The sequence below is a fragment of the Ictalurus furcatus genome, chromosome 29 (genome assembly GCF_023375685.1).
Source record: "Ictalurus furcatus strain D&B chromosome 29, Billie_1.0, whole genome shotgun sequence".
Classification (NCBI taxonomy): Eukaryota; Metazoa; Chordata; class Actinopteri; order Siluriformes; family Ictaluridae; genus Ictalurus; species Ictalurus furcatus.
The window spans coordinates 13,251,013-13,278,664 of NC_071283.1; the positions used below are offsets into that span (position 1 = coordinate 13,251,013).

Genomic DNA, 27,652 nt, shown 5'->3' on the forward strand with positions numbered 1-27,652 from the left:
CGGTTTATGTTCATATTAGGCAGCCGTTGCGTGGTCATAAATGGGCCTTTTTGGAAGCCTTATATTGTCTTCTTTTGGGGTGTGTACCAGGGGTGTGTTGGCCAGCAAGGAATCTAAACAGCATCGATCCATTCATTTTCCTGGTGAGAGTCATGGTAGTGACAGTCTAAGAAGGTCAGTCCAGACTTGCCACGAAATCCAGGTCCTTACCAAACGTTCCCCACCCAAAGGTGAGATGGAGGCTGTTTCTCAATTCTAAGAACGCAAAAACGTTTTACCGCAATGACTTCTGGGACGCCAAGCGAGTTCGGTGCGCTCAAGTCTGCATTCAATGCGTCCTCGATATCAAGAACACATCTGGGTAATTTCATGTGTTCATGTGTACTTGCGTTCTTGAGTACTGGAATTGAAATTCGGCGGTGGATGATGACGTAGCGCGAGTACACATGGACGCAAGATTGCATAAGAACTCATATTGAGAAACGCCTATAACGCCATGGGTCTGTGCAGTGGGACGTGGTCCCTGTGGGTTTATAATGGTAATTTGTTGCCTTCTGTTGGTGGTATGTTATGTCTAGTGGATACCATTAAGGACCTATGGCCTTAATATATCCTTCTACGTAATGGAAACATTTGCTAATGGTCTGTAATGGTGTTTGTAGTAGAAACAGTTAGAGTTTCTGTGATGGTTTCTATTGGGGTGGTGGTGGTGGTGATGATGGGGGGGGGGTATAACAGGGTAATCACTTTTATTTGAAGATCTTTACCTTTTATGATTTTTTTTATTGACTATTTTTCCAATGCACACTTGTTTATGCTAACTCGTTCATTCCTTGCACGTTATTAATGCTTACCATTTGCACCTCATCCACATCCTCCTGGTATTAATAGTGCACTAAGTTTCCCAGCATGAACACACTACACACTAAAAGTACACAATTTACCACTCGGCTCAAGTGTTTGTTGCAAGAATTGCATTCCCATGGCACTTAAGTTTTCCTCCAAAACAGCAGTTATGAACAAGACGATCGTAGATTTCAGACCTTACAGCTTCCTGGTAGTGTGATGCTATGAATGTGGTGTATTTCCTTTAAAGTACTACAGTATAACACACACACACACACACACACACACACACACGGCTGGAAACAGTTGCTGTAACTCCTCCAGCTCGGTGTACTTAATGCCTTTACCACTCCCCAATTACTCTGCACTTTCTTCTTTCTTACACACACACACACATAAACATATTTGGCCAGGCCGCATACTTTGGCTGCAGGAATCTGTTTTCACAGCGAGTGTGACCTGTAGCAACAAGTTCGCTGCTGATTGCATCACATCCGCACACACACAGAAAGTTTGAGAGACATAGAGAGAGAGAGAGAGAGAGAGAGAGAGAGAGAGAGAGAGAAAGAGAGAGAGAGAGAGTGTTTTTTATCCTCTAGGTGAGTCAAAGCTGAAAGAGGAAGCAGGATGTCATGATGGAGGGTTGGTGCTAAGGCACTATGTCTGTCTCTGCCCAGAGTAAGGGACCATACTGGCAGCGAGGATTGTGGGAAATGACCCCTGATGTGCTGCTGTTGATCTTGGCACTGACAGCCTGTCTGACTGAGTCTGGTAGGTGCGAACAGATTAACAGATTTGTCTCACTGTCAGAAATTTCTCTTTCTCTCTCTCTCTTTCACTCTCATTTTCTGTGTCTTTGTGTCTCTCTTTCATATTTCAGAGCAGAACTGAAAAAACAAGATATGTGTGAAGAATGTTTCTATCTATCTATCTATCTATCTATCTCACTTTAACTGTAATTTAGTTGGTTGTAATTTAGATAAAGACACTTCAGTTCATCTTAATGTACCTAATCCTAGTTTATCGAAGTGAAGTTTAGCTGATCGTAATTAATTTCATTTGAGTTTAGATCATCACCCGAGCTGCGTTTAAACTCCAGACAGCTCACTTTAGTACTTTATTTTACATTTTATTTTTAGGTGCCGAAGTACATTTTCTGCTTGTACAGCTCTCGCGCTAGTCAAGTAAATTGTTAACATCGTCCTTAGCTAGCTGATCCTGAGTGATAATGTTTCGACGTTGCCTAGCAACAGTGTCCTTCAACTACCCGATTGGATAAAGGAATGTGTCTACTGTAGACTTTGCGAATAGTTGACATAATCATACTTGAGCTAATCATGTACAGTCCAGCACCCACATGTCATTGTGTTGACTAGTTTTAGGAGAAGATATCACGTTAAGAGCCCACTTGTATGTAATATGAGTGTAATATTATCTTCGGAGGTTGAAGTTTTCTGCTAGGCGTGACTCAGAGTTGCATAATTTTTAGTAATTCACCATGACGTCTGAGGAAAACTTGTATACTCCTGACATTTCTGTCTTGTGTACACTATCAGTCTGCCTTTACATTGTTTGTAGCAATCATATTTGCCTAGCTAGTTGCCTAGCAGCAGTGTTCTTAAACTACTAACATCTAGGAAAATGACTTTTCGCGTCGTTGTTCACGTAAAAGACTCGATGGCTACGTGCTAGCTAACGAAATAGATAACTGTAGCGAACGTTATAGGTATATAAGTTAATGTATAGCAGATGGTGTTTTACAGAGTGTTCAGTGCAAAACTGATTTCTGTTGGATTTGAAATCGCATGGAAATGTGACTTGAATCGTCACAGAAATTCGAATGGTTTCCACTACAAATACCGTTACAAACCATCAGCTAACCATTAAAACCATTACCGTCATTGGTCCTTCATGGTATCCACTAGATACAACATGCCACCAATAGTAGGCAAGAAATGACCTCTAGAGACCCACAGGGACTGTTACAGTTTCCATTAAAACCAATACAATTCCCATTAAAACCATTACAGATGCTATAAAGGTTTCTATTTTTTTTTCCTTAACAGGTGTGAACAGAGTTAAGAGTCTCCTTAAGTCTCTCCTTTTCTCCATGTTTGTTTTTTTTGTCTCTCCTCCTCCCTAATAAAAAAATGTTTTTCTCTCTTTTATTTCCTCTGTTGAGAACTTTTTCAATCCAGTTTAGCAAGTAGATTCTCTCGAACGGTTATTAAAACCTTATTAAATCTCTTTTCTCCTGTTGTTCCCGGAAAAAGCTCTTTCAGACACGCTGCTGAATCTCAGACAAGACGACACATGCATATGAGTCACATGTTAAGGGTCACGGATTATAGATTTTTTTTAAAAAAGACACCCACACGCTGAAGTCGCACGAAAGGTGTTGAAAAGTGTTAACTTTGCGTTACTGTAGCCTATTCAGCAGCTAGCTAATAAAACTTAGTGCTTTACGCAGAGACGCTGAACACATAGATATCAGTTAGATGTAATATAATATAATGTCGCTGTAACTCAATCAAATCTAAGAACTGACTCACTCCCCGCAGTGCATCATGGGAATCAGATGGTCGCCAGGATTACAAATTATAAAGACTTGAAACGTCCTGTTAGAACATATCTTGTGTGTTGTAGCACTTAGGATGTAAGTAGAAGGTGATTAAATCACGATTAAAGTACAAGATACATACGACTTCTGGTTACAGATAATGTCGATAGTTTATCATCGGATTGTTCTGCAGCCATTGTTTGCTTGCAGTGCATTATGGGTAATACGAGTAGTCACTTGGCCATCAAGACACTGCGTGAACTCTTAATAATATAAAATGATTAGTATGATTTTAGCACGCAAGAGTTTAAACTGTTTTCTTTCGACTGTTTGGACTTTGCTTGGTGCTTTTGTGCATTACCCACAATGCCATTCGACTACCTGCTGACAGCGGTACAGTGGGATTTAGCACTCGCTTCATCACTATCATACAGGGGTTGTTTTTTTTTCTTTCAATTTCTTTGGTACTATTTTCACAAGTGAGCGATCATTTTTCAAACCTCTTACCACACTTGTAACACAGCTAGTCGTTCTTTCAAAACCTGACCTTTCGTTACAGTTATACATATTTCCTTTCCACAAAATCATTGTTTCGCAACACAAGATTGTTGTAACATGTACTGAGAACATTTACCGTTATCACCAAAACACAACAGTATGGTCTTCTTTCAGGGCGTACGGTGGTTTAGCGGTTAGCACGGTCGCCTCACGACTCCAGGGTTGTGGGTTCGATTTCCACCTCTGCCCTGTGTGTGGAGTTTGTGTGTTCTCCATGTACTCCGGTTTCCTCCGCCAGTCCAGAGACATGCATGGTAGGCTGATTGGCATGTCCGTAGTGTCCATAGTGTATGAAAGGGTGTGTGAATGTGCCCGGGGATGGATTGGCACCCTGTCCATGGTGTACCCTGATGCTCCCTGGGATAGGCTCCAGATTCCCCACGACCCAGTAGGATAAGCGGTATAGAAAATGGATGGATGGATGGATGGATGGATGGATGGATGACCTTCTTTCAGTGTAGTACTTTTAACAATCAGTTAATTCAACAGTAAGCAGTGCAAGATACACATCTAAAATCACCCTCGGTTCTGAATGAATGTGACTGAACTGTAATACAGTATACACAGTCATCGCGATAGATATTACACTTACATTATCCAACCAATCTGACCATAATAAATGAATATGTTTATAAAAGTCAATTTACTATAAAAGTAAACAATTTCCTGTAAATTCGGTTCAAATGAAATAAACGGTAGACTCGTGTCAAGCTGAACGAGAACAGATGCACATGCTAGTGACAGCATTATGAAAGACTGTGAACGAAACATTTATATAGAGGGAACGCTTATTATTTGCACTGAAAAGAACACTTTGCGAATTTGTGTTTTGTACTAACATCATTGAAAATATGCTGAAATGTTTGCACTGTTAACGATCTGTTGTGAGAGTTTTGAAAATGTACCACTTGCTTGTGAAAATCGCATTAAATCTACTATTTTTTTTTAAAACCGTAAGAGCTGCAGCGGCGCTTTAGTCCTTTGGTTTGTCCAGCTTTCTCACGTCGTCCTGCTCAAACAGAGCAGCTTCCTGTCTTTCCTCTTTTGAAAGGTGGTGTTTGAACATGCAAAGGTTTCTCTAATGTGTCACGGATATGGTGTATGTGTGTGTGTGTGTGTGTGTGTGTGTGGTTCCTTCTCTATGACCTGATTCAAACCTCTAAAACAATAGCGTGTATTACGTAAGAGTGCATCGGTTTGATGGGTGAAAAGTTTGAAGCGAGATTAGCACCAGGGTTGATGTAGGATTAGACTACACCGGTGTACTACACTGTCTGGACGCCAGTTGCGACTTAAAATAAAGTTCGGTGTATTAGAGACTAAGACGTAAGATACTGTGATTAAAAAAGATCCATTCTCATAGTGATTAGATTTTTTTTAGCACTAGTTATGTGTCACTTTATTTATTTTTTGCTACTATATACTTAGATATCCAGATAAATAAATATTAAAGTAGTTACTCAACTTAAAAAAAAAAATTTAAATCACTATTGCGCAAGGCTAGTGGGGTCCCATTAAATTTAATTTAATTAAGTTTTTTTTATCATATGTTGCACTTTTTTTTACTATAAAAAACAATTTTTCGCTTTGGAGGATTTTCTGAAACGTGTCTCAGACGTATTTCCTGGTATTTATGTGAAGACGTGTTAAACAACATGCAACCTGGCACGTTTTGTATCAGACCACCCGGTTTGCAGGTGAGCAAAAATACCGGAACATGTGACTGACAGGTGTTTTGCTACCCAGGTGTGTCTAGTTAGATTCACTGTTTAAACGAGAAATAGCTCCGGGCATCTACTCTTCAGTTTCACCTGTGAAGACTGCGTTTTATTATTAAAAGGGATAAACCAACATGAAGAGCAGAGAGCTGTCTATGGGAGAAAAGTGTTGTATACTTTCATTTACTTCAAGACTTATCTGTTCCTATACTTTTAGTCACCTTGAAATTAGGTGTTCTTGATACAAAAGGTTCTATGTTTTATGTTGTTGAACACATCTAGATGTAAATACCCGGAAATAAACGCCGAAATGCTAAACTCTCGTCTCATATCCGTCTTTTGACCTTTTTGTCGAGCGCAAACAAATGAATTGGCCTTGCCGTTCCAATAGTTTCGGAGGAGACTGTATAATATCTCAGTCTTAAGAAATTCCACAGACCCCGTCAGCACAATGGACATACAGGAATAAAAATATTCAATAGATAGGGACTCATTATTTGAAATGTGTAGAGTATTATTTTGCTGGAGTTACGTAGGGTTTTATTCCTGAACTTTCCACACAGAAGCTCAAGTTGGCATTATATACAGCTCGACTTGTTTTTGAGTTAATGAGATTTGTATTTCACATTAAATGTAAGATTCTTCTTCTTTTTCTTTTTTTTTAACAAGATTAGGTCGGTAGGTTTGATGTATTTGACATTTTAATGATTCCCACCCATATTCACAAAGCTCCGCCCCTAGGATCTACAGTGGCCCTTAGAGTAGGCTGTAGTAGGCCTAGCAGCAGCATAAAATAATCACAGGACAATTTCAAAACTTTGTATCAATCCAGCTTTGAATAGTTTTATGAAAATGTCACCACTGAGCTATGGGGTTATTTTATGCGAATAGATTTTAGGACGCTCTTTTCTGGACAGTAGTGTAGAAAGAGACGGCAAATCGTTTTGACAGAGGACTAAAGAAGGCCATCTATGGCAAACTGAACCAAACCAAGTCTGAACAGAGAGATCAGAGATATCATCTATTACCTACGTGGCTCCAGACCCTGCTGTCTGATTCATCTTCTGATATCACGTGTGAATCTTTCAGTAGAAATAACGAAGAACAATGGGCGAGTGGAAACGTCTACGTGACCGAAGGTTGCCATGAGTCACGCTGTAATTTATCTGACCGTAGTGTAGTTCACTGTAATTCATCTGATCGTAGTGTAGTTCACTGTAATTCATCTGATCGTAGTGTAGTTCACTGTAATTCATCTGATTGTAGTGTAGTTCACTGTAATTCATCTGATCGTAGTGTAGTTCACTGTAATTTATCTGATCGTAGTGTAGTTCACTGTAATTTATCTGATCGTAGTGTAGTTCACTGTAATTTATCTGATTGTAGTGTAGTTCACTGTAATTTATCTGATCGTAGTGTAGTTCACTGTAATTCATCTGATCGTAGTGTAGTTCACTGTAATTTATCTGATCGTAGTGTAGTTCACTGTAATTTATCTGATTGTAGTGTAGTTCACTGTAATTTATCTGATCGTAGTGTAGTTCACTGTAATTTATCTGATCGTAGTTTAGTTCACTGTAGTTTATCTGATCGTGGTGTAGTTCACTGTAGTTTAGTTGATCGTAGTGTAGTTCACTGTAGTTTAACTGATCGTAGTTTAGTTCACTGTAGTTTATCTGATCGTGGTGTAGTTCACTGTAGTTTAGTTGATCGTAGTGTAGTTCACTGTAGTTTAACTGATCGTAGTTTAGTTCACTGTAGTTTATCTGATTGTAGTTTATTTCACTGTAGTTTATCTGATCGTAGTTTATCTCATTGTAGTTTATCTCATTGTAGTTTAGTTGATCATAGATTAGTTAACTGTTGTTTAGCTGATTGTAGTTTATTTCACTGTAGTTTAGCTGGTCCTATTTTAGTTCACTGTAGTTTATCTGATTGTAGTTTAGTTTCGTTTAGAAAAAAGCACCATACTGGGAAAAAACACCCAATTTATGTACTACACTAATACACGTTTCACTCTGCAGTTCACTGCGAGGAGGCTGATGGATCTGGAGCTCAAGCACAAAGCACAGAGGAATGGATCTGTGAGTGACTCTTGAATACCCATAATGCAACAGAGAACGTGACCGTTTTGGTCACGTTCTCTAATTGCATCCTATTCACCAATTAGTACAAGCATTTTCCCCCCCAGACATATTTACAGTATATATTTACAGTGCTCATAAATGCTCGATTCTGATTGGTCAGAAGGTCTGACATTCAGAAAATGTCATTTCTGTCCCTTTTTTTTTTAATGTCACTTATTCAGCAGTGACTATAGCACACACTACTGCAGTGACCAGTGTAACACTGAACAGCACCATCACAGGTAAAGATTTATATATATATTTTTAAAACTATGCACATTAATTACTGGATTTTTAGTTTTATATAGTCTAGAATCTAAATACAATGCATCTATGTTACATTATATGCTTATGATATCATGAATATATTACATTTAAATTATATTTCTATTTATTTCACACTGTTTTGGTCACCATGAACTAAATAACCTCCCAAAATCGTTTCATTTTATTTTCTGGGGGTAAGGGATATATGTAGGTACACAAGTCAGTAGAAAATACACCACAAAGACAGAATTAGAAGGGTGTGTGTGTGTGTGTGTGTGTGTGTGTGTGTGTGTGCTGACCTAATTTAACTCTTTATGTGTCATTATAGGTTTCAGTTTACTTTCCGGCATATGCAAAAAACAAACAAACAAACAACAAAAGAAGTCAAATTTGTTTTATGAGTCACATTAACCAGGGTTGTTTATTTGAATTTTATACCAGCGCATTACTAAAAGCTATAAAATATCTCACATATCGTAGTTTATCTTTATAATGACAAATATGTGATAATGATGTTTCATGTAGTTTAGCTAAACATAGTTTAGTTCACTGTAGTTTATTGATCACACTTTGATTCACTGCAGTTTATCTGATTGTAGTTTAGTTCACAGTAGTTTAGATGATTGTAGTTTGGTTCACTGTAGTTTATTGATCACACTTTAGTTCACTGTAGTTTATCTGATCATAGTTTAGTTCTCTGTAGTTTTCTGATTGTAGTGTAGTTCACTGTAATTTATCTGATCATAGTGTAGTTCTCTGTAGTTTTCTGATTGCAGTGTAGTTCACTGTAGTTTATCTGATCATATTTTAGTTCACAGTAGTTTTCTGTTCATAGTGTAGTTCACAGTAGTTTTCTGATTGCAGTGTAGTTCACTGTAGTTTATCTGATCATATTTTAGTTCACAGTAGTTTTCTGTTCATAGTGTAGTTCACAGTAGTTTTCTGATTGCAGTGTAGTTCACAGTAGTTTATCTGATCATATTTTAGTTCACAGTAGTTTTCTGTTCATAGTGTAGTTCACAGTAGTTTTCTGATTGTAGTGTAGTTCACTGTAGTTTATCTGATCATAGTTTAATTCACTGTACTTTAGCTGATTGTAGTTTAGTTCACTGTAGTTTTCTGATTGTAGTGTAGTTCACTGTAATTTATCTGATCATAGTGTAGTTCTCTGTAGTTTTCTGATTGCAGTGTAGTTCACTGTAGTTTATCTGATCATATTTTAGTTCACAGTAGTTTTCTGTTCATAGTGTAGTTCACAGTAGTTTTCTGATTGTAGTGTAGTTCACTGTAGTTTATCTGATCATAGTTTAATTCACTGTACTTTAGCTGATTGTAGTTTAGTTCACTGTAGTTTTCTGATTGTAGTTTAGTTCACCGTAGTTTAACTGACTGTAGTGTAGTTCACTATAGTTTTCTGATCATATTTTAGTTCACTGTAGTTTAGCTGGTCATATTTTAGTTCACCATAGTTTATCTGATCGTAGTTTAGTTCACTGTAGTTTAGCACAAGACTTGCACTCCGCATTGAATATTGTATATCAAAGCTAAAACTCTCTACAGCTAAATGTAAATTGTGTGTGTGAATGTTGCCTTACAGTTCATATCCAGGAGGAACAGGATTTTGGAGACGCTGAAAAACAAGCGCAGGTTACTTTGGAGCAGAATTGTGAGTACATCTGTTACATGACATCATAGTTTCTTTAGCACGGTATGCTAACTAGCTGGCATTTTAACTATGCAGTGTACAAGCCGAATAAAGTAATGACGTTTCATTAGCTGTCATGTACACAATCCAAACATAGCTCATCAAATGTTTAATTGAAAATCATTTTTTTTCTGCGTTCCAAACTACTTACCTACCACAAACCACAAACAATCGTCTAGCATGCTATCTAGCTAGCATGCTAATTACAATAGCTTGAAAGAAATGAAGTTCTGCTACTTGCTATATACAAAATCTAAATAGTGATAATCAAACATTTAAAATAATATGTTGTACATTCAGAAACAGCTTCATGTGCTATTTTAATAAGGAATGTACCGATTATTTAATGTGGTAGCACTCAGGACTCACCAAGGGAACACACAAAGAGGAATTCAACAAGGGTGTGGTAGAAACATTGTAGTTTCACGTCTGCAGATTTAGTCATCCGTGTTATGTCACACAGTCCACAGCTGATTTCTGCACATATATTTGACACTGATACAATATACATAACATACATCAGATTAGTAGTAAATCCCAGAAGAATTCTTAATTTAATTAAACATTTACAATTACATACTATAAGTGTTCAGTCACTGTAATTGTGCTTTGTTCATAAAACTTTAGGGGAAATTTTGTATTTATATTTATATGTATGTTATAATTCAAAATGAATGAACTGTAAATGAATCACATTTCCATGAATGCTTCTAATTCGGCATTCCTTTTCAATTCAACACAAAGGTTTTCATTACAAATGATATCATCAGCAACAACTTGAATGGAAAGTAGAATCTTAAAACTATTTACGTAAATTTCAGGATTTCCTCGTGTTCGCAACGTCCCCTTTTTTGCTTTAATGACGGTGTGCACTGGAGCTGGCACGGACTCCACGAAACTTCTCATCCATTTTTGATCAAAACCGTGTCATCCATTTTAGATCAAAACCTCATCATCCATTTTAGATCACATGCTTCAGCGGAAGGGATCAAACTCACGGTCAATCTGAACTTTTGTTGAAAGCAGTTAACATGGTCAATATCACACGTTTGCTTCAATTTTAATGGCCTAGAAAGTACGCAACATCTTGGATACCGAGGAGTTACGAGGTTGCATGTAGGATGTATTTTCTTGTCTTTACCAATTTGTACAGATTCCACATCCAATCATCTTCGCACAAGGATTATTTATTTACGTGATATATAAGAACTAGAAGTTTGATACCTTAAAAACTCAACAAATTCGAACTAACCAAATTTGCAAAAACTGTAATCCTGGTTTCTACTTTGAAATAGGCGAGAATATTCGACTTTTAGGTCGTCATTAATGGAACGGAGTAATGATGTAATTAAGACTAAGCTTTATGATGATGAACTTCTCCAAAAGTGTAGATTTTATGTACAAAATTCAGTTCATATTCACAAAATCCAACTCAAGGTTAGGGTTAGGGTTAGGGTTACCCTAAACGACACAATACATTTCTTTTTTCTATTCGTTTTAAAAGTTTGCACAATGTTTATGGAAGTCAAATGCATGTGACTCTTTTTGTTCTGTTTTGTTGTTGTTGTTGTCATTAAAGCACCCACGACGACGCGGATTCCTGACGTAACGCGTATAAAAACACTCAACACGACCAGAGGTAATAAACTCACACTTAACCCTAGAATTGTTTCGCCCATGTCCGAATCTTTAGTTCATTTAAAACCTCAAGTGCAAGCTGTGACCTTCATTTATGTTAGCAATAAACGCAAAAAAACTTTCTAGTGGCTTCAATATCATAACACATACGATTCGTGTACATACTGTATTACCCACAATGCATTGCACATCTCAGTGTGTACATTTCTTGGTGTTTTATAGAAGGGAAGCACAAGTCACTACATAAAAGTTCCGTAGATGACACTACAGTAGGTAAGTAAGGTTTGTATTTCTGTGTGTTCGAGTGTGTTAGCGTATCATACACACCAACGTCCTATTCTAGCTTCTCCAGAGCAGAATAACACCTCGCCGGAAGACGCCGAAGAGGAGGAAAAGGATCTGCAGACGGTCTTCGTCATCATCGCAGTGTGTCTGATCCTCGTTCTGGTTCTGGCAGCCATCGTGGCCGGATTGCTGATCGCACGCAGGAGGAGGAAACAAAACACAACAGGTGAGGTGGAGCTCGGGTTCATCACTACACAACACACCAGTGTTAACGCACAAGTGTGTGAATCCATTCAAGCATGGATGTTAATTCAACTGTGTGTGTGTGTGTGTGTGTGTGTGTCAGTTTTAGTTCATCAGGTATTAATTCAGCACTGTAAGAGTTAACTCAATGCCAGAGGTATTCTTTTGTGTGTTTGGGTGAGTCTAGGTGAGACTGTGAGTTGTGTCTTTGTTCCAGTGTGTGTGTGAAATGATAATGTTATTTATTGAAGCAAAAAAAAAAAAAGTTCTCTAATACCGACTGAACCTGTGTGAAAAGGTATTTGCCCTAGAAGTAAGTTATCCAGTTATCAGGAGCGTTTGGTTGCAGTTGTTCAACCAGATTTTAAGTTTAAGGGGGCAATTAGTTTTTCACATGGGTGATAGGTGTGCTTCAATAAAATAAATACATGAATAAATAAAAACAGTATAGTGTGTGTTTAATCAGGTCGCCTTTGTTTTATGTTGTACTGCGTTTGAAGATCTAAAGCTATTTAGTAGGAGATATGCACAAAAACAGAAGTAATCAGGATGGGGACGAATAGTTTTTCTCAGCACTGTGTGTATGGGTGGGTGTGTGACAGTTAAAATGTTAGATGTGCGGTCTGTTATGTGTGTGTGTGTGTGTGTGTGAGAGAGAGAGAAAGAGAGAGAGAAAGAGAGAGAGAGAGTGGGTGTGCCCATATCTACATTTGACTTTGACAGTTGAAATGTCAGATGTGAGATCAATTAGATGTGTGTGCACCCTTGCTTGTGTGACAGTAAAAATGTTAGATGTGAGGTCTGTTATAGGTATGTGTGTGTGTGTGTGTGTGTGTGTGTGTTGGTGTATGTGTGTCTGTGTGTTTGTGTGTATGTGCGTGTGCATTAGTGGGTGGGTGACAGTTAAAATGTTAGATGTGAGGTCTGTTATGTGTGTGTGTGTGTGTGTGTGTGTGTGTGTGTGTGTGTATGGTCACAGCTGCATGTACAGGTAGAGTATGGAAATTCTCAGTAAGTGATGGTGAGTTATAGAAACAGAGAGTTTCTCCTCATTTCAGATCCTGAGAAGGACGATCCGTATCTGGACGATGAAGACGGAGAGAAAGTGCCAATGTAAGTGTTTGTAAAAACACAAACTGTAAGTGGATCAGTTTATATCACAGTAGTATGTGGCTCTACATTATCTCACTTATTACAGGAAATAAAGGGGGCCTGCGATCTGTTTCCTGAACTCATCCGATTTCGAAAGCTCTTGTGCTAATCTACACCCACACCACATCACCATAACAAAACTCTCCAAAACACACAGACCAACAAGTACATATTTACAAAAAACAAACAAACACAGATGTTAAAAGTGAACAGGAACTACAGAACCCAGAAATCAGGAAGTAATAAGGAGGCAAACAGGAAGTGGTTGCGAACATAACTCATCTTTTTGTTTCCCTAAACATATTGCCATTATAAAAAGTACTTGCATTGAGGAAGTGTGATATTTCCTATAAATATTGCTTGTGGCAACAAAACAGGACATGCAGCTTCATTGTACGCGCGTGTGTGTGTGTGTGTGTGTGTGTGTGTGTGTGTGTGTGTGTGCACACAAAAAAAGGTCCTCACACTCTAGCACTAATGCACAACAGACACCTTTCTAGATACACACGAAATATATGTAAATATAAAAAAGAAAGAAAAAAGATGCATACTACATACGTTTAGTACCTTAGTACTTCCAGTGTGTTTATTTGTGCATTGCAATAGATAAAATGCAGGTTCTACACTTACGCTAAACTCCAAACCTGACTTTAACCTTAACCAAATGTGTGTGTGTGTGTGTGTGTGTGTGTGTGTGTGTGTGTGTGTGTGTGTGTGTGTGTGTGTGTGCTTTCAGGCCCATGTTTGAAGATGACATGCCCTCTGTGATGGAATTGGAGATGGAGGATTTTGAGAAATGGATGATAAAAGAAGGTAAAAAATCTCTCACCCTGGTTTATTTTCTACTTACTCCTAAATTGTGTTGTGTTGTGTGTGTGTGTGTGTGTGTGTGTGTGTGTAATCAGCCTTGGGACAGAATGAGATGAATCAGATGAGAATGAGATGAATCAGATTAGATGAATCAGATGAGAATGAGATGAATCAGATGAGAATGAGATGAATCAGGTGAGAATGAGATGAATCAGATGAGAATGAGATGAATCAGGTGAGAATGAGATGAATCAGATGAGAATGAGATGAATCAGGTGAGAATGAGATGAATCAGATGAGAATGAGATGAATCAGGTGAGAATGAGATGAATCAGGTGAGAATGAGATGATTCAGATGAGAATGAGATGAATCAGGTGAGAATGAGATGAATCAGATGAGAATGGGATGAATCAGGTGAGAATGAGATGAATCTGATGAGAATGAGATGATTCAGATGAGAATGAGACGAACCAGGTGAGAATGAGACAAATCAGATGAGAATGAGATGAATGAGATGAATCAGATGAGAATTAGATGAATGAGATGAATGAGATAAATCAGATGAGAATGAGATGAATGAGATGAATCAGATGAGAATGAGACGAATCAGGTGAGAATGAGATGAATCAGGTGAGACACAGTGGATGAACAATAAATCAGTACAAAATTAAAGCCAGCAGGTGTCGCCATTCTCTCACAAATCTATAACATTCAACAGGAACTCTTAGGAGCTTCTAATGTGCTCACAGTCTCTCTGACTTTCTGACTAGTGTTTAAGTTCTCAGACTAGTGTTTGTGTTCTTGTTGTTTTTTTCTATTATTTTCCCCCAATAGACAGTGATGTCAGTAGTAAAGCTTAAACCGTCTGATTTAAATGCAGTAAGGAAAGATGTATTATATTTTTATATTCACCTGCAGGGAGCGACAACAGAACAGACTCAAAACAGAGGCATCCTTCTTAAACACACTTCTGTGAGTATGTATATGTGTCTGTTATAGATTATAGTCTGCACTTTTATTGCTTCTTTCCAGTCTTTCAGTGTGTGTTAGGATTGTAACGAGTGTGTAGTTATAATGAGTGTGTGTTAGGATTGTAACGAGTGTGTAGTTATAATGAGTGTGTAGTTATAATGAGTGTGTGTTAGGATTGTAACGAGTGTGTAGTTATAATGAGTGTGTGTTAGGATTGTAACGAGTGTGTAGTTATGACGAGTGTGTGTTAGGATTGTAACGAGTGTGTAGTTATAGTGAGTGTGTGTTAGGATTGTAACGAGTGTGTAGTTATAGTGAGTGTGTGTGAGGATTGTAACGAGTGTGTAGTTATAATGAGTGTGTGTGAGGATTGTAACGAGTGTGTAGTTATAATGAGTGTGTGTTAGGACTGTAACGAGTGTGTAGTTATGACGAGTGTGTGTTAGGATTGTAACGAGTGTGTAGTTATAATGAGTGTGTAGTTATAATGAGTGTGTAGTTATAGTGAGTGTGTGTTAGGATTGTAATGAGTGTGTAGTTATAATGAGTGTGTAGTTATAATGAGTGTGTGTTAGGATTGTAACGAGTGTGTAGTTATAGTGAGTGTGTGTTAGGATTGTAACGAGTGTGTAGTTATAATGAGTGTGTGTTAGGATTGTAATGAGTGTGTAGTTATAATGAGTGTGTAGTTATAATGAGTGTGTGTTAGGATTGTAACGAGTGTGTAGTTATAATGAGTGTGTGTTAGGATTGTAATGAGTGTGTAGTTATAATGAGTGTGTAGTTATAATGAGTGTGTAGTTATAACGAGTGTGTGTTAGGATTGTAACGAGTGTGTAGTTATAATGAGTGTGTGTTAGGATTGTAACGAGTGTGTAGTTATAATGAGTGTGTAGTTATAATGAGTGTGTGTTAGGATTGTAACGAGTGTGTAGTTATAATGAGTGTGTGTTAGGATTGTAACGAGTGTGTAGTTATAATGAGTGTGTGTTAGGATTGTAACGAGTGTGTAGTTATGACGAGTGTGTGTTAGGATTGTAACGAGTGTGTAGTTATAGTGAGTGTGTGTTAGGATTGTAACGAGTGTGTAGTTATAGTGAGTGTGTGTGAGGATTGTAACGAGTGTGTAGTTATAATGAGTGTGTGTGAGGATTGTAACGAGTGTGTAGTTATAATGAGTGTGTGTTAGGACTGTAACGAGTGTGTAGTTATGACGAGTGTGTGTTAGGATTGTAACGAGTGTGTAGTTATAATGAGTGTGTAGTTATAATGAGTGTGTAGTTATAGTGAGTGTGTGTTAGGATTGTAATGAGTGTGTAGTTATGAGTGTGTAGTTATAATGAGTGTGTGTTAGGATTGTAACGAGTGTGTAGTTATAGTGAGTGTGTGTTAGGATTGTAACGAGTGTGTAGTTATAATGAGTGTGTGTTAGGATTGTAACGAGTGTGTAGTTATAATGAGTGTGTGTTAGGATTGTAATGAGTGTGTAGTTATAATGAGTGTGTGTTAGGACTGTAACGAGTGTGTAGTTATAGTGAGTGTGTGTTAGGACTGTAACGAGTGTGTAGTTATGACGAGTGTGTGTTAGGATTGTAACGAGTGTGTAGTTATAATGAGTGTGTGTTAGGATTGTAACGAGTGTGTAGTTATAGTGAGTGTGTGTTAGGATTGTAACGAGTGTGTAGTTATAATGAGTGTGTGTTAGGATTGTAACGAGTGTGTAGTTATAGTGAGTGTGTGTTAGGATTGTAACGAGTGTGTAGTTATAATGAGTGTGTGTTAGGATTGTAATGAGTGTGTAGTTATAGTGAGTGTGTGTTAGGACTGTAACGAGTGTGTAGTTATAATGAGTGTGTGTTAGGATTGTAACGAGTGTGTAGTTATAATGAGTGTGTGTTAGGATTGTAATGAGTGTGTAGTTATAATGAGTGTGTGTTAGGATTGTAATGAGTGTGTAGTTGTAATGAGTGTGTAGTGTAAGTGAAGCTGCTGATTGGTCAGCTGCTGTAAAGGCCGTTATGACATCATCAGCTGGCAGTGAAAATGAACATTTTCAAACCTTCATCAGTGAACATCAGACAGAAGATTTCACACTTTAATCTGAAACAGTTTATAAAGTATAACGTCTATAGAAATTATATATATATATATATATATATATAAAAGATAAGAAACCCATCTGTAATATGACATGCACGAAAACAACAAGCTGACAAGATGATGGAACATTACAGTGTTCAGTGAACAGGTTTCTCTTTCTTCTTATTATTATATTCCTATCTAAGAGTTTTTTCAGACGCGGCTCTCTGTGTGTGTTTATAATGTGATTAAATCACAAAGCACACACAGGTGAGTGTGTTACTTCCTGCAGCGACGCTCGTGCTCGTGCCTCCTTGTCTTTTATTGAACTTTATTGAGAAAACTGTTTGTTGGGGGGAAAAATGCTTATCTCAAACAGTTCACTATAGATTTAACTTACCCTCATTTGTGTGCATGTGTGTGTGTGTGTGTGTGTGTGTTGTGCTTGCTTTATTTATTTCCCTCTTGTGCTGCAGGTAATTGTTGTGGGACTCGGATAGAAAAAGAGAGAGAAAACGAGCATGATGGAGAGCGATGGAGCACTCGGCATCCTATCACACTAGCAGCATCTCTCTTGTGAACACACACACACACACACACACACTTTTACACCTCCACCATTGCATTTCAATGCAAAAAAGAACTTCTGGTGTGTGTGTGTGTGTGTGTGTGTGTGTGTGTGTGTGTGTGTGTGTGTGTGTGTGTAAGAGAACCTGTACTGTTTTGACGTTTACTGAGAGCGCACACTCTTATCGGGATTCTGCTCAACTTCTTCCTAATTCTTCTCTTTTTATTATAAGGAAAGGCAAAATATATGAAAAAACTAGAGCCATAAAAGGTCAAGCTGTGTACAGTGCTGTGAAAAAGTATTCGCCCCCATCCCGACTTCTTCTGGTTTTGTGTACATCTCGTACTAAATTGCTTCAGAAATGAAAACACAATCTAGTATAAAACTAAAGCAACCTGAGCAAACACAAATGTATGAAAATGTATTTGCCCCCGTAGTTACTAATTCCCCAAATCTATGAAACTGCATTCATAATGGGGTTCAGCTGGACGAGACGCGACCAGGCCTGATTACTGCAAACCCTGTTTACTCACATCAACACTTAAATAGAATTAAACAGAACATCATTTTTTTCTTTATCTTTCCACATTCCTCTGAGATTAGCAGTGACATCAGAAACCATCCACTACTGTTTGTTAACGTGGTCACATTCACATTTCCTGCCTTTTTAAAACATTTTAAATATGTGTTTTTTATTCAAGATGGTAATAGCACTGTTTTTTTGTAAATATGGAGAACATACTGTATTTTGCAGCCGTTTTGTTTTGTTATTATGAGTTGAGGTGTGTGACTTTTGTATTTTCGCTCTACTACTGTTTGTTTAAAACCCTTTTGTGAACTGATACGTGTGTGTGTGTGTGCTTATGTATATGTACAAGTAAAAACGGTCATTTGTTGATTTGTATTTTTGCGCTCTTGTGTGTTTTGTTTTGCATCTCATTAAGCAAGTATCCATAATCCTACTGAACTCAACGACCTCCAGGTAATCATTTGCTAATAAATGATTATAAAGGTTGACGATAAATATGATCTTTCCCTATGCAGCTAGTGCACTGCATAATAATTAATATGCATCATACACGCTACTACATACCGTTAATAACATATCTTCTATGTAGCATTACTAATAAGTCATGGCATGATTTTATGCTAAAATATATAATACAAGCCACAAAGTTTCAAGCTTAAAGTTCCTTCATTTAGATTCATTTCTTGTGACTTTTAAACACTTCTGTAGATTTAAGCTTGTGTTCATAATGATGATAATAATAATAATAATAATAATAATAATAATAATAATAATAATGGTAAGCTAAAAAATATTAAGCTAAAATGAATCATTTTCGGGGGCCAAGCACCCAGACGCTGTGTGCTGCACATTCACAGACATGCTACAATTGTTACGTAGGCATTCACAGGAAAGCAAAGCCATAATTATAGGCAAAGGGGTTCAAGAATGATTTGTAGTTTCACGCATTTGCCACTCCGTTATGGGAGAATGGTTTTGAATATAAGAGTTCCTTTGATAGGAAGATTGGAAAAATTTTTAAAGGAGGCACTTAGATGGAAACATTTTCAGCATTCGTTATTGTAACTTTTGACCAGTAAGTGGCGCTGTCACAAAATTTGTTGTGTAGCCTCGGGGTATGGTCCTGAAGGTGCCTACCAAGATTTGTGTCAGTTGCTGAGATACAGCCTCACTTCCTGTTTAGCAGAATTGCTGTCAGATTTCTCGGCACATTATAGGCAAACCGTTTGGAATATCAACATACTTTGTACAAGAATTTGACCCGATGGTGGTGATAGAACATTGGCAACACTTGGCCTAAGTTTGGTGAGAATGTTCCTTAGACCTTTCTCAATCAGTCTGCCAAATTTCACAACGTTTTACCAGATGGTTCTATGGGCTGCCATTGACATGCTAGCCAGAAGAAGAAGAAGAAGAAGAAGAACATAGAATAATAATAGGGTGCCTATGCACCTTCAGTGCTTGGCCCCCTAAAAAGTTAGAATAACAACAGGGTGCCTACACACCTTCAGTGCTTGGCCCCCTAATAACAATAATAATTAGTACAAGTTTAAGTTGTTTTGTGTTTTGGTACTTGGAGATGCCAGTACTAATTCTGGTACTGATATTAGTATCTTACTTAATATTATGCAATCAGGGACATCATGGAACATTTCTATTTCATTCTGGATATGTCCATTGTTGCACTGTGATGCTAGAAATGAGCTCCTTGTGCTGACTTTTAAGTTGAAAGTGTTTTATCAGGATACTTGTAACAGAGATGCTGTAGTTCCTCATCGAATTTTTTTTCATTCTGCTCCAAAAAAAAATTCGATGAGGAACTACGGCGTCTACGTTACAAGTAACCTGATAAAACGTTTGATAAAACACCGTTCAGTCTGCTTTGTTTCGATTGACATATTTCACTGTGAAATACATCTGTTGATCAGTGTGACAACGTGCACAGCTTTGACGGGTGGGGTAAACTGTTTCAGGAGTTCAGCAAGATATGCTGGAGCTAGACTGTACAGAGCTTTAAATATCAAAAGCAGGACTTTGTAGTCAACACAGAACATAATAGACAGCCAATGCAGCTTGAATAAGGCTCTGATATTCTTGTTACCGTGCCAAACGATCACTTCTTCCTCGTCTAGGCATACACGAAGGGATGCTGCGACAGCACAAAAAGAAAAAAGGAAAAAGCCGAGAAATGAGAGCAGAAATGCACATTGTTTACCTCCGACGCTGGAATAGATTAGAGCTCGCTATGAGAAGTTAGCAGAGAGACTTCCTGCTGTTGCGTGCTGATAATCAGCACCAGATGGATTTCATTTGTCTGATTTCCCCCCCTCCAAACTTCTGTCTTCCTGCCACTGAGTCCCCATTAATCTGAGCTTAAATCTGCGCTTACAGGATGCACTTTTTCCCGAGGTTATCTCCACCAAGATAGTCTTCTTCGCTTCCACAATGTTGGCATAAATAATATAACATACAGTAGGTAATCTGTACTGCTAAACTGAAGTATAAAGTGGTCCATTCGCGCTTCAAGACTAGATATGAAAGTTAACCACAGTCTTAAGCGCACTGAATAATGAACACCCGTATCAGACGTGCTACGTATGTAGACAAATCCGTAAAAGTAATTCTGCTATAAATCACAGTAGCAATTCAGTGCCCCTATTCAAAGTAACAACATAGGAGTAGCTGTTCAGAAGAAGGTCCAACAAAGCAAGTGCTGAGTAAAAAGGACAAAAACAGGAGTCTAGTTGAGTCCCCGCTTTGCGTCCACTTTGTCTTTAGTAAGCGTCATGAATCGTGTTATAATCTGACACTGACAGCAGCATACTCTATCAGACGCTCTCTCTCTCTCTGTTCATCAATTTACCTTATCAAGTTAATTATTCCCGAAGCATTTACATCGGCTTATATCACGTTTAACATCAATCACTCGACATCGTTCATTTAAACAGTGTCTCAATTCATTCTATGACCTAATGCTTAAAAGTATTTTAATGGAGACCAGGCTGTTGGTTGGTAAACAATTTTTTTTTAATATGTGACATTATGTCGCCAACCTAACACATAGTGTTTGATGTTCTATGTTTATTTACATTTATACATTTACAATTTGAGATGAAGACAGAACCAAACTTTATCTTTACCCATGTCAGCTCTGCTACAAGCCCCTTCTCTTTCTGTCCCCACGTGCATGACGTGTCCATCACTCCACGCTTCATTTGTTCACCAAATAAAATGTTTGTCTTGACTAGAATTCGGGGATCAAACACTTACATGATTTTCCATTTGAGAGAAGAACCTTGAGCAAAGACTTTAGAGGTTCCACCGAGATTTGAACTCGGATCACTGGATTCAAAGTCCAGAGTGCTAACCATTACACCATGGAACCTTGACTGGTGTCCTGCTAATACGATGTATGAAATCCGATCACGAGCGTTCACTGGCACGCCGGGCGTGAACGGCTATGCGTCTCGGCTGTCCACTCGTGACTCGATAACCCAGGGCTCATGTTAATGCAAGGTGTAAATGGGGCCTATTACACAGTAGAATCAAAAGTCTAACAAACTTTACTTTCCACCTACCGTATCCTAGCATATACTGACCGATATCTCACTGTCCTCACTTATCACCAATGTCAGGGAGGTTATAATGTAAACACTGTCGTTGCTGCTGAAACTCAGTTGCAACCAGTCAAAGGCTCAATTTCTGCTAAGTTTAAGGCCAAGAAGGTTTTTACCGCATTCACCAATTCTGCTGGAGAATTTTTCCACGATAGTAAAAAACCTTAAGCAAAAGCTGTACAGGTTCCACCGAGATTTGAACTCGGATCACTGGATTCAAAGTCCAGAGTGCTAACCATTACACCATGGAACCAAGATATTAACAGCAGAGCTATGTCGGATAACGGACAGAAGATCTTCACCATATCAACCTAAATTCACCAATTAATTAGTGAAATTAGGTTACCTTTGCAGATCACTATTTCCGGCTGTGTCCCGTCAACCTGCTGTTGAACTAGTATCTAACTAACATGCACTCTATACAAGTTGTGTCAATGAGTGGACTCTGTTCAGGATACAATAACCTAGCAATGAAAGAAGGTGAAAATCATTTTAACTCATTTGCAGCAGCATCACGTCACTAACTATCCAACATTCAAGCACTCGTTCCCACCCATAAGCAAAATACGAGGGAAAATAATTTTACGTTGTGAACGTTGCACAATGACTTTTACTGACTGAAATCTCTCTGTTCTCTCTAAGAATTTGAATGTATGAACCACAAAATTGGAAAATTTATCCATATTTATCTTGACTAGAATTTTAGCATACTCAACCATACATAGAGTACAAAGAGCATGATTATATGAGGGATCTTTGAAGCGGGGTGTGAATGGGGCCTATTACACCATGAAACCAACACACTAACAAACTTTATACGAATCCTAGCATGTACTGACCGATATCTCACTTATCACCAATGTCAGGGAAGTTATAACGTAAACACAACCGTTGGTGCCAAAAACTGAGATGTATCCAGGGAGCTTTAGATTTCCAGTCTACTGCAATTTTTTTCTGCTAAAGCTAAGAAGAATTTAATGTATTCACCAATTATATTACAGAATTTTTTTTTTCTACAACAGTAAAGATCCTTTAGCAAACAATTTACCGGTTCCACTGAGATTTGAACTCACTGGATTCAAAGTACAGACTGCTGACTGTTACACCATGGAACCTCAACATTCATAAATAAGTAAGTAATTATGGCAACAAGCTCTTTACTCTATGAACCAAGACTAGAATCTGCCTCACAAAATTTTCTCTAAAGAACCTTGAGTAAACTCATTATAGGTTCAACCAGGAGCTGAAGTCAGCTCACCAGAGTCAAAGTCCAGAGCACTAACCATAACACCATGGACCCATGGCTTGTGAAGTGCCACTTACTGAATACTAGCAAATACTGACCAATACGTTAAACACTGACTGATAACTAATGTCAGGTTCTATGAAGCTATGATATTTAGAGAGCTAATACTCTTGAAACCCAGGAGTGAACCAAGGACCTTTAAAACAGCAGTCTAACTCTTTACCAACTGAACTTTTTTGACTAAAACTAAACTATGGAAGACCTTTATTGTACTCAGCAAATCCTGTTGTAGATTTGACCATTATTTGAACTTGGATCAAAGGACTGGTCATGGACTCAAGACCACACTTATCACCAACGTCAGGGACTAAGGAGTTCTAATATTAAGAAGGTTTTCACTGTTGAACCAAACAAAAGGAAACTTGGTCCATATTCATCTACAGAATTTTGGTTTAGTAGACTTTACAAGTTCCACTCAGATTTGAACTCAGATAGTGCTAACAATTACACCATCGAACCTAGCTAGCTAGCATTCGACTAACTGGTTTTAAAACCGGTAGCCACGTGTGCTAGCAGGGTTTATCCCCCTTACCTCCCCTCACAGATTGCTGGTAGTTCTGTTATTGAGGAAGAAGTTAAACTGTAGGAACTGGCAATATTATTTTTAACCGAATCATTATTTTTATCCGTGCGTAAATAGCCACTCAACATCCTACTTCCTGTTTCCCAGTGCCACAATTGTCCCCAAGCTCTATATGTATGACTAAATTACTCAACAATGATTCACTCTGGGCCCCCCCCCCCGTACATATTAGGACATCGAGCTCTTTCTCAGTGTACAGAGTGAGTTTGCGTTGCAGTCTTCTAAAGTATTCCAGCTTTTTTTGGTCTCAGACCTCCTGCTCAGCTGCAGATGGCCCAGTGCCAGGCTAAATGCCATACTTCACATACACACACACACACACACACACACACACAAATTCTTCAGGGCTTCAGTGCATTTCTGCTAGATTAAGATACTTAATGTGGGACTTAACATGAGGAAATAATGCCAAAAGTACAGCCAAACACAGGACCCCTGTGGAAAAATAACTTTTCTCAACCTTTAAACATTGTTAACAAGTATTTTTTTGGAAGCAAGTTATTATTTTTTTTTCTTCTTCAAAATCTATATTACAAAGCATACATTAATTGAGTGTAATAGGTTTGGAAATACAATATACAAACATTTGCACACTGGGTTGTGGAAATAGATTAGACAGTGAGAAATTTCTTCGTTTATTTATTTATTTATTTATTTATTCCCATGAAGTATATTGTCTGCTTTTGTATTACTGCTTCTGTAGTGTACTGTGAATAAAGTAAATATTAGCAAAATATGTGAGAAAGACCTGAATGAACACTTTAGATGTCAGATCTGTTTGTATGGCAGGGTTTATTATTCAATTTAAAATGTTTATCAGAGTTATTAAAATGGTATTCAAGGTAAATATTTTCTGTATGCTGTCATATTTACACAATTCTGTAGCGTTTTCGTTTTGTTTGTTTGTTTGTTTGTTTGTTTAAGCAGTGAATGATGTAAATGATATTTTGGATCCATGATTCATCAGCTGATTCATTTCTGTCATTTTTAATAAGAAATTAGTAAGTAATCTTTTAGGAACTTTATGAATGCTTTCAAACCTGTGTATACATTTTGTACGCATTAACAGTGTTTAATTTGATTAAACTTTTAGTTTAACCGAATCAAACACTGATACACTAAGTGTTTCCACTACAAATACGATTACAAACCATCAGCTAACCATTAAATCCATTACCATTACCTTTATTGGTCCTTAATGGTATCCACTAGACATAACATGCCACCAAGAGAAGGCAACAAATTGACTACTGTTAAAGAGGGACCATTACAGTTTAAATTAAAACCAATACAATTCCCATTATAAGCATTAAAAACAAATACTAAGACGGTTTCTATTGTTTTTTTTTTTCAGCAGGGAATGCTTCTGACTGGCTTTATTGTGTGTGTAACATTTAAGGTGTCAGTGTTAAATATGTAATTTATGTCATTTTACTTCTTATCTGTCCCTTCTTATAGTGTTTTGTAGAATCATTTTTTGCTTAGTTATTTCGGTTTGCTCTTGCCGCGAGACCGCCGTGTCTACTCAGGTGATTAAATAATGCGCATGCGCAGTGTGTAGGGCTGTTGGAGAAGGTATGGGAGAAAGGGGGGGTGCCTCGGGACGATGGCGACGCGCATGCGTGGAAATGATGGACAATTTCCAGCGGTGGGGGGGCGTGGTCGCGTTTCGGCGACGTCATCATCCTGAGACTGGAGTCCGTGGAAAAGAATCCAGGAGCGTTTTGTGCTGTGTGCGAGAGAGAGTCTTGTGTTCAGCGCCGTGTTGACCTGCGACGGATTATTATTATTATTTTTTTTATATATAATTTTATTATTATTATTAAGCTTCACGGCGTTATTTTATTATTATTATTTTTTTGTTTGTTTTTTACCTCGTAACGGATTCTTTTTTTTTTTTTACCCTTTGCAGCCGGGTGGAATGTGTATTTGCCGTACACACCTATGTGGATGGATATAAATAGGATAAGCGGTGCGAGTGAGCGAGCGCGACCGGGCTTTAGTCTCCTGTATTAGCTTACATGATTGTGATTATCACTAGCATTACTAGCCCGTGAACGCGTGTTGCCTAGGCTACGAGCCGCGGGGAAATTTTCGAAGACCGGCGTATGTGCACCGGAAGGAACCCCATCTGCTGAGCCACGCGCTGCCCTTGTTTTTTTCCGCCTTATTATTTAAGGTAAACAAACTTCAAACATTATCCACCAGCAGCACTGACTTTGTAAACACCTCACAGTAAACAAACTTTGTTTATACATCTCAAAAAAGCACTTGTTTTTTAAACGAGTACATCATCAAAGCAAACAGGACGGGGCTGTAACCCGAATTGTGGCTTGTTCCCTATATAGGTGTCCTACATTAATATCAATTAATGGACTTGTGGAGTGCACTATGGTATCTATAGGTAGCCAATTGTGATCAGGCTCAGCTAGCGGCTAGCCAGATACCTTCATGCTGGCTAAGCTAACGTTAAAAGGAACTGATAAAGGACAGTCTATGTGGTTAGCCTAGCTAGCTAGCTTGCTAGCTAGCATAGTCTATACATCTTCCTAGCTGGGACTAGTTTTGCATTTTGTTTTTGGTGAAACTAAGTCTGCTTTTCTTATTCTTTTATATTCATCTGTTCTCACATAAAAAAAAAACCCCAAACAAACTGGAAAGACACTCTCACAAATAGACATAGCTTATTACAAGCTAATGCTAGCTACATGGTTCTTGTCTTGTTTTTTGTCTCAAGAAGAATATTCCCCCCTCCACAACTTTACTCACTGCAAAGTTGATGTTCTATCCATGTTTAAATTTCAGCCAAACTTATAACTAACTCCTAGGTTCATGTGTTAGCTCCTGGGCTAGTAGTGGCTAGCTAGTATACACTGCCTGGAGCTAATGTGTAAACTTGGAGTTAATTATAGTGTATTAAACAGTCATTATTGAGGAACAATGATGAACACACACTTTTATAGCTTTGGTCAGGTTACATTAAGTATGTAAAGAGCGAGAACACACACTTTGAATGCGTTGTTGCTGTTTAGCTTAGCTTGGGTGCCTGATATTAGTCAGTTAGCTAAAATATATATCCTAGTTTAGCATTAAAATGCTTTCTAAACGCATGTTTGTTTTGTTTTTTTTTTGGTGTATGATATTTAGGTTGTCTACATAGCAAGTGCTTTAATATAACACACTTTAAGCTGCATTGTGTGTGTGTGTGTGTGTGTGTGTGTGTGTGATGCACATGCTGATGGACGTTTGAGCTTCTCAGGTCACTCCATGCTTAAAGCATCTCACTGACTTTCAGTAAGAGCTTCATCCCGGTGGATCCGGAGCGGGAATACGTCCCGGATGGGGCTCTGGTCCACGGTCACACACCATCGTTGACACCTCGGAGCTATTTAGCATCGCACGTCTTTTTTGAAGGTAGGAGGAAACCGGAGAACCCGGATGAAACCCAGACGGACACCGGGAGAAAGAGAGAGATCGTGTCAAACTCCGAGCAGACAGCTACCTGAGATTTGAGATTCAGGATCGAACCCTGATCGTGCCGCCTGCGTAAAGCTCCTAAAGCCCTACTCAGACGGGATTAAACGTACATCCAAGGGATAACTTCCTGTTTTACAGGATCCCCTTTGTGGTTTTATTTCCGTCCAGATCGGTCACGTCTCTGTTTTTCCTCCGTCCTCACGGAGTCAAAGCACGCACCGACTTTGACTCTGACGATCGATTCAGTCCAGGTATCTATCTACACATGTCCATGATTTTGTCGCCTCGCGTTAGGGGAAAAAAACCTACATTCGACCGCTCCTAGTTGCGTATTCAGTCCCGTAGCAGCATATCAGCGACCCTCCGTCAGATATTAAACACTTCCTGAATGAAAAAACGGATGCTTCTCGTACGCTTTAAGATTTTTTTATCCTGTGTGTGTTTTGTTTTTAAAAGCACGTTGTCGGTGTAGTCTTGTTCGAGGTCCAAACTGAAAAAACGGCCAGCGTCTCTTCAGTACTCCGGCGTCCGTATGAGAAGTGATTGGTTGCTGGTTAAAATGGATGCCACCCGATGATAAACTAATCCTGTCCGAACCGGGCTGTAGTCACA

At 38.3% G+C, this 27,652-nt stretch overlaps 2 protein-coding genes and 2 non-coding genes across 8 annotated transcripts in view; 2 read left to right on the forward strand and 2 right to left on the reverse strand.

Annotated features, from left to right (window-relative positions):
* Positions 1 to 1,407: 1,407 nt before the first annotated feature.
* Positions 1,408 to 18,432, forward strand: tmem154 (transmembrane protein 154). Of its 3 annotated transcripts, none has more exons than XM_053619333.1 (11): positions 1,408 to 1,617; positions 7,707 to 7,766; positions 7,991 to 8,050; positions 9,673 to 9,741; positions 11,360 to 11,419; positions 11,641 to 11,691; positions 11,771 to 11,929; positions 13,005 to 13,059; positions 13,835 to 13,911; positions 14,828 to 14,881; positions 17,437 to 18,432. In XM_053619333.1, the coding sequence occupies exons 1-10, from the start codon at positions 1,506 to 1,508 to the stop codon at positions 14,869 to 14,871; spliced, it is 747 nt and encodes a 248-aa protein (XP_053475308.1). In that variant the 5' UTR covers positions 1,408 to 1,505; the 3' UTR covers positions 14,872 to 14,881; positions 17,437 to 18,432. The 3 variants fall into 3 exon arrangements, with proteins under 3 accessions (XP_053475308.1, XP_053475307.1, XP_053475306.1); XM_053619332.1 differs by having other exon boundaries at positions 7,994 to 8,050; positions 11,762 to 11,929; XM_053619331.1 differs by having other exon boundaries at positions 1,410 to 1,617; positions 11,762 to 11,929.
* A 2,938-nt stretch (positions 18,433 to 21,370) lies between these two features.
* On the reverse strand, positions 21,371 to 21,442 carry trnaq-uug (transfer RNA glutamine (anticodon UUG)). The gene has a single exon. It is a non-coding gene; the product is annotated as a tRNA-Gln (tRNA).
* Positions 21,443 to 21,855: 413 nt separating this feature from the next.
* trnaq-uug (transfer RNA glutamine (anticodon UUG)) lies at positions 21,856 to 21,927 on the reverse strand. The gene has a single exon. It is a non-coding gene; the product is annotated as a tRNA-Gln (tRNA).
* Positions 21,928 to 24,052: 2,125 nt separating this feature from the next.
* LOC128604302 (cilia- and flagella-associated protein 251-like) overlaps positions 24,053 to 27,652 on the forward strand; it is a 90,399-nt gene continuing 86,799 nt past the window's right edge. For 2 of the 3 annotated variants that reach the window (XM_053619335.1, XM_053619336.1), the window contains exon 1: positions 24,054 to 26,977. The gene's annotated coding sequence lies outside the window, so the exon portion shown is untranslated. Of the gene's footprint in view, positions 26,978 to 27,652 lie in introns of all 3 variants that reach the window. The other variant, XM_053619334.1, reaches the window with a different exon arrangement.

Bases quoted from the DNA above. Each gene is read 5' to 3' on its own strand.
- tmem154 (XM_053619331.1), top strand. From the start codon at position 1,506: ATGTCTGTCTCTGCCCAGAGTAAGGGACCATACTGGCAGCGAGGATTG. The intron at 11,420-11,640 runs GTAATAAACTCA...GGTGTTTTATAG, and splicing joins AACACTCAACACGACCAGAG to AAGGGAAGCACAAGTCACTA. The intron at 13,912-14,827 runs GTAAAAAATCTC...ATTCACCTGCAG, and splicing joins GAAATGGATGATAAAAGAAG to GGAGCGACAACAGAACAGAC.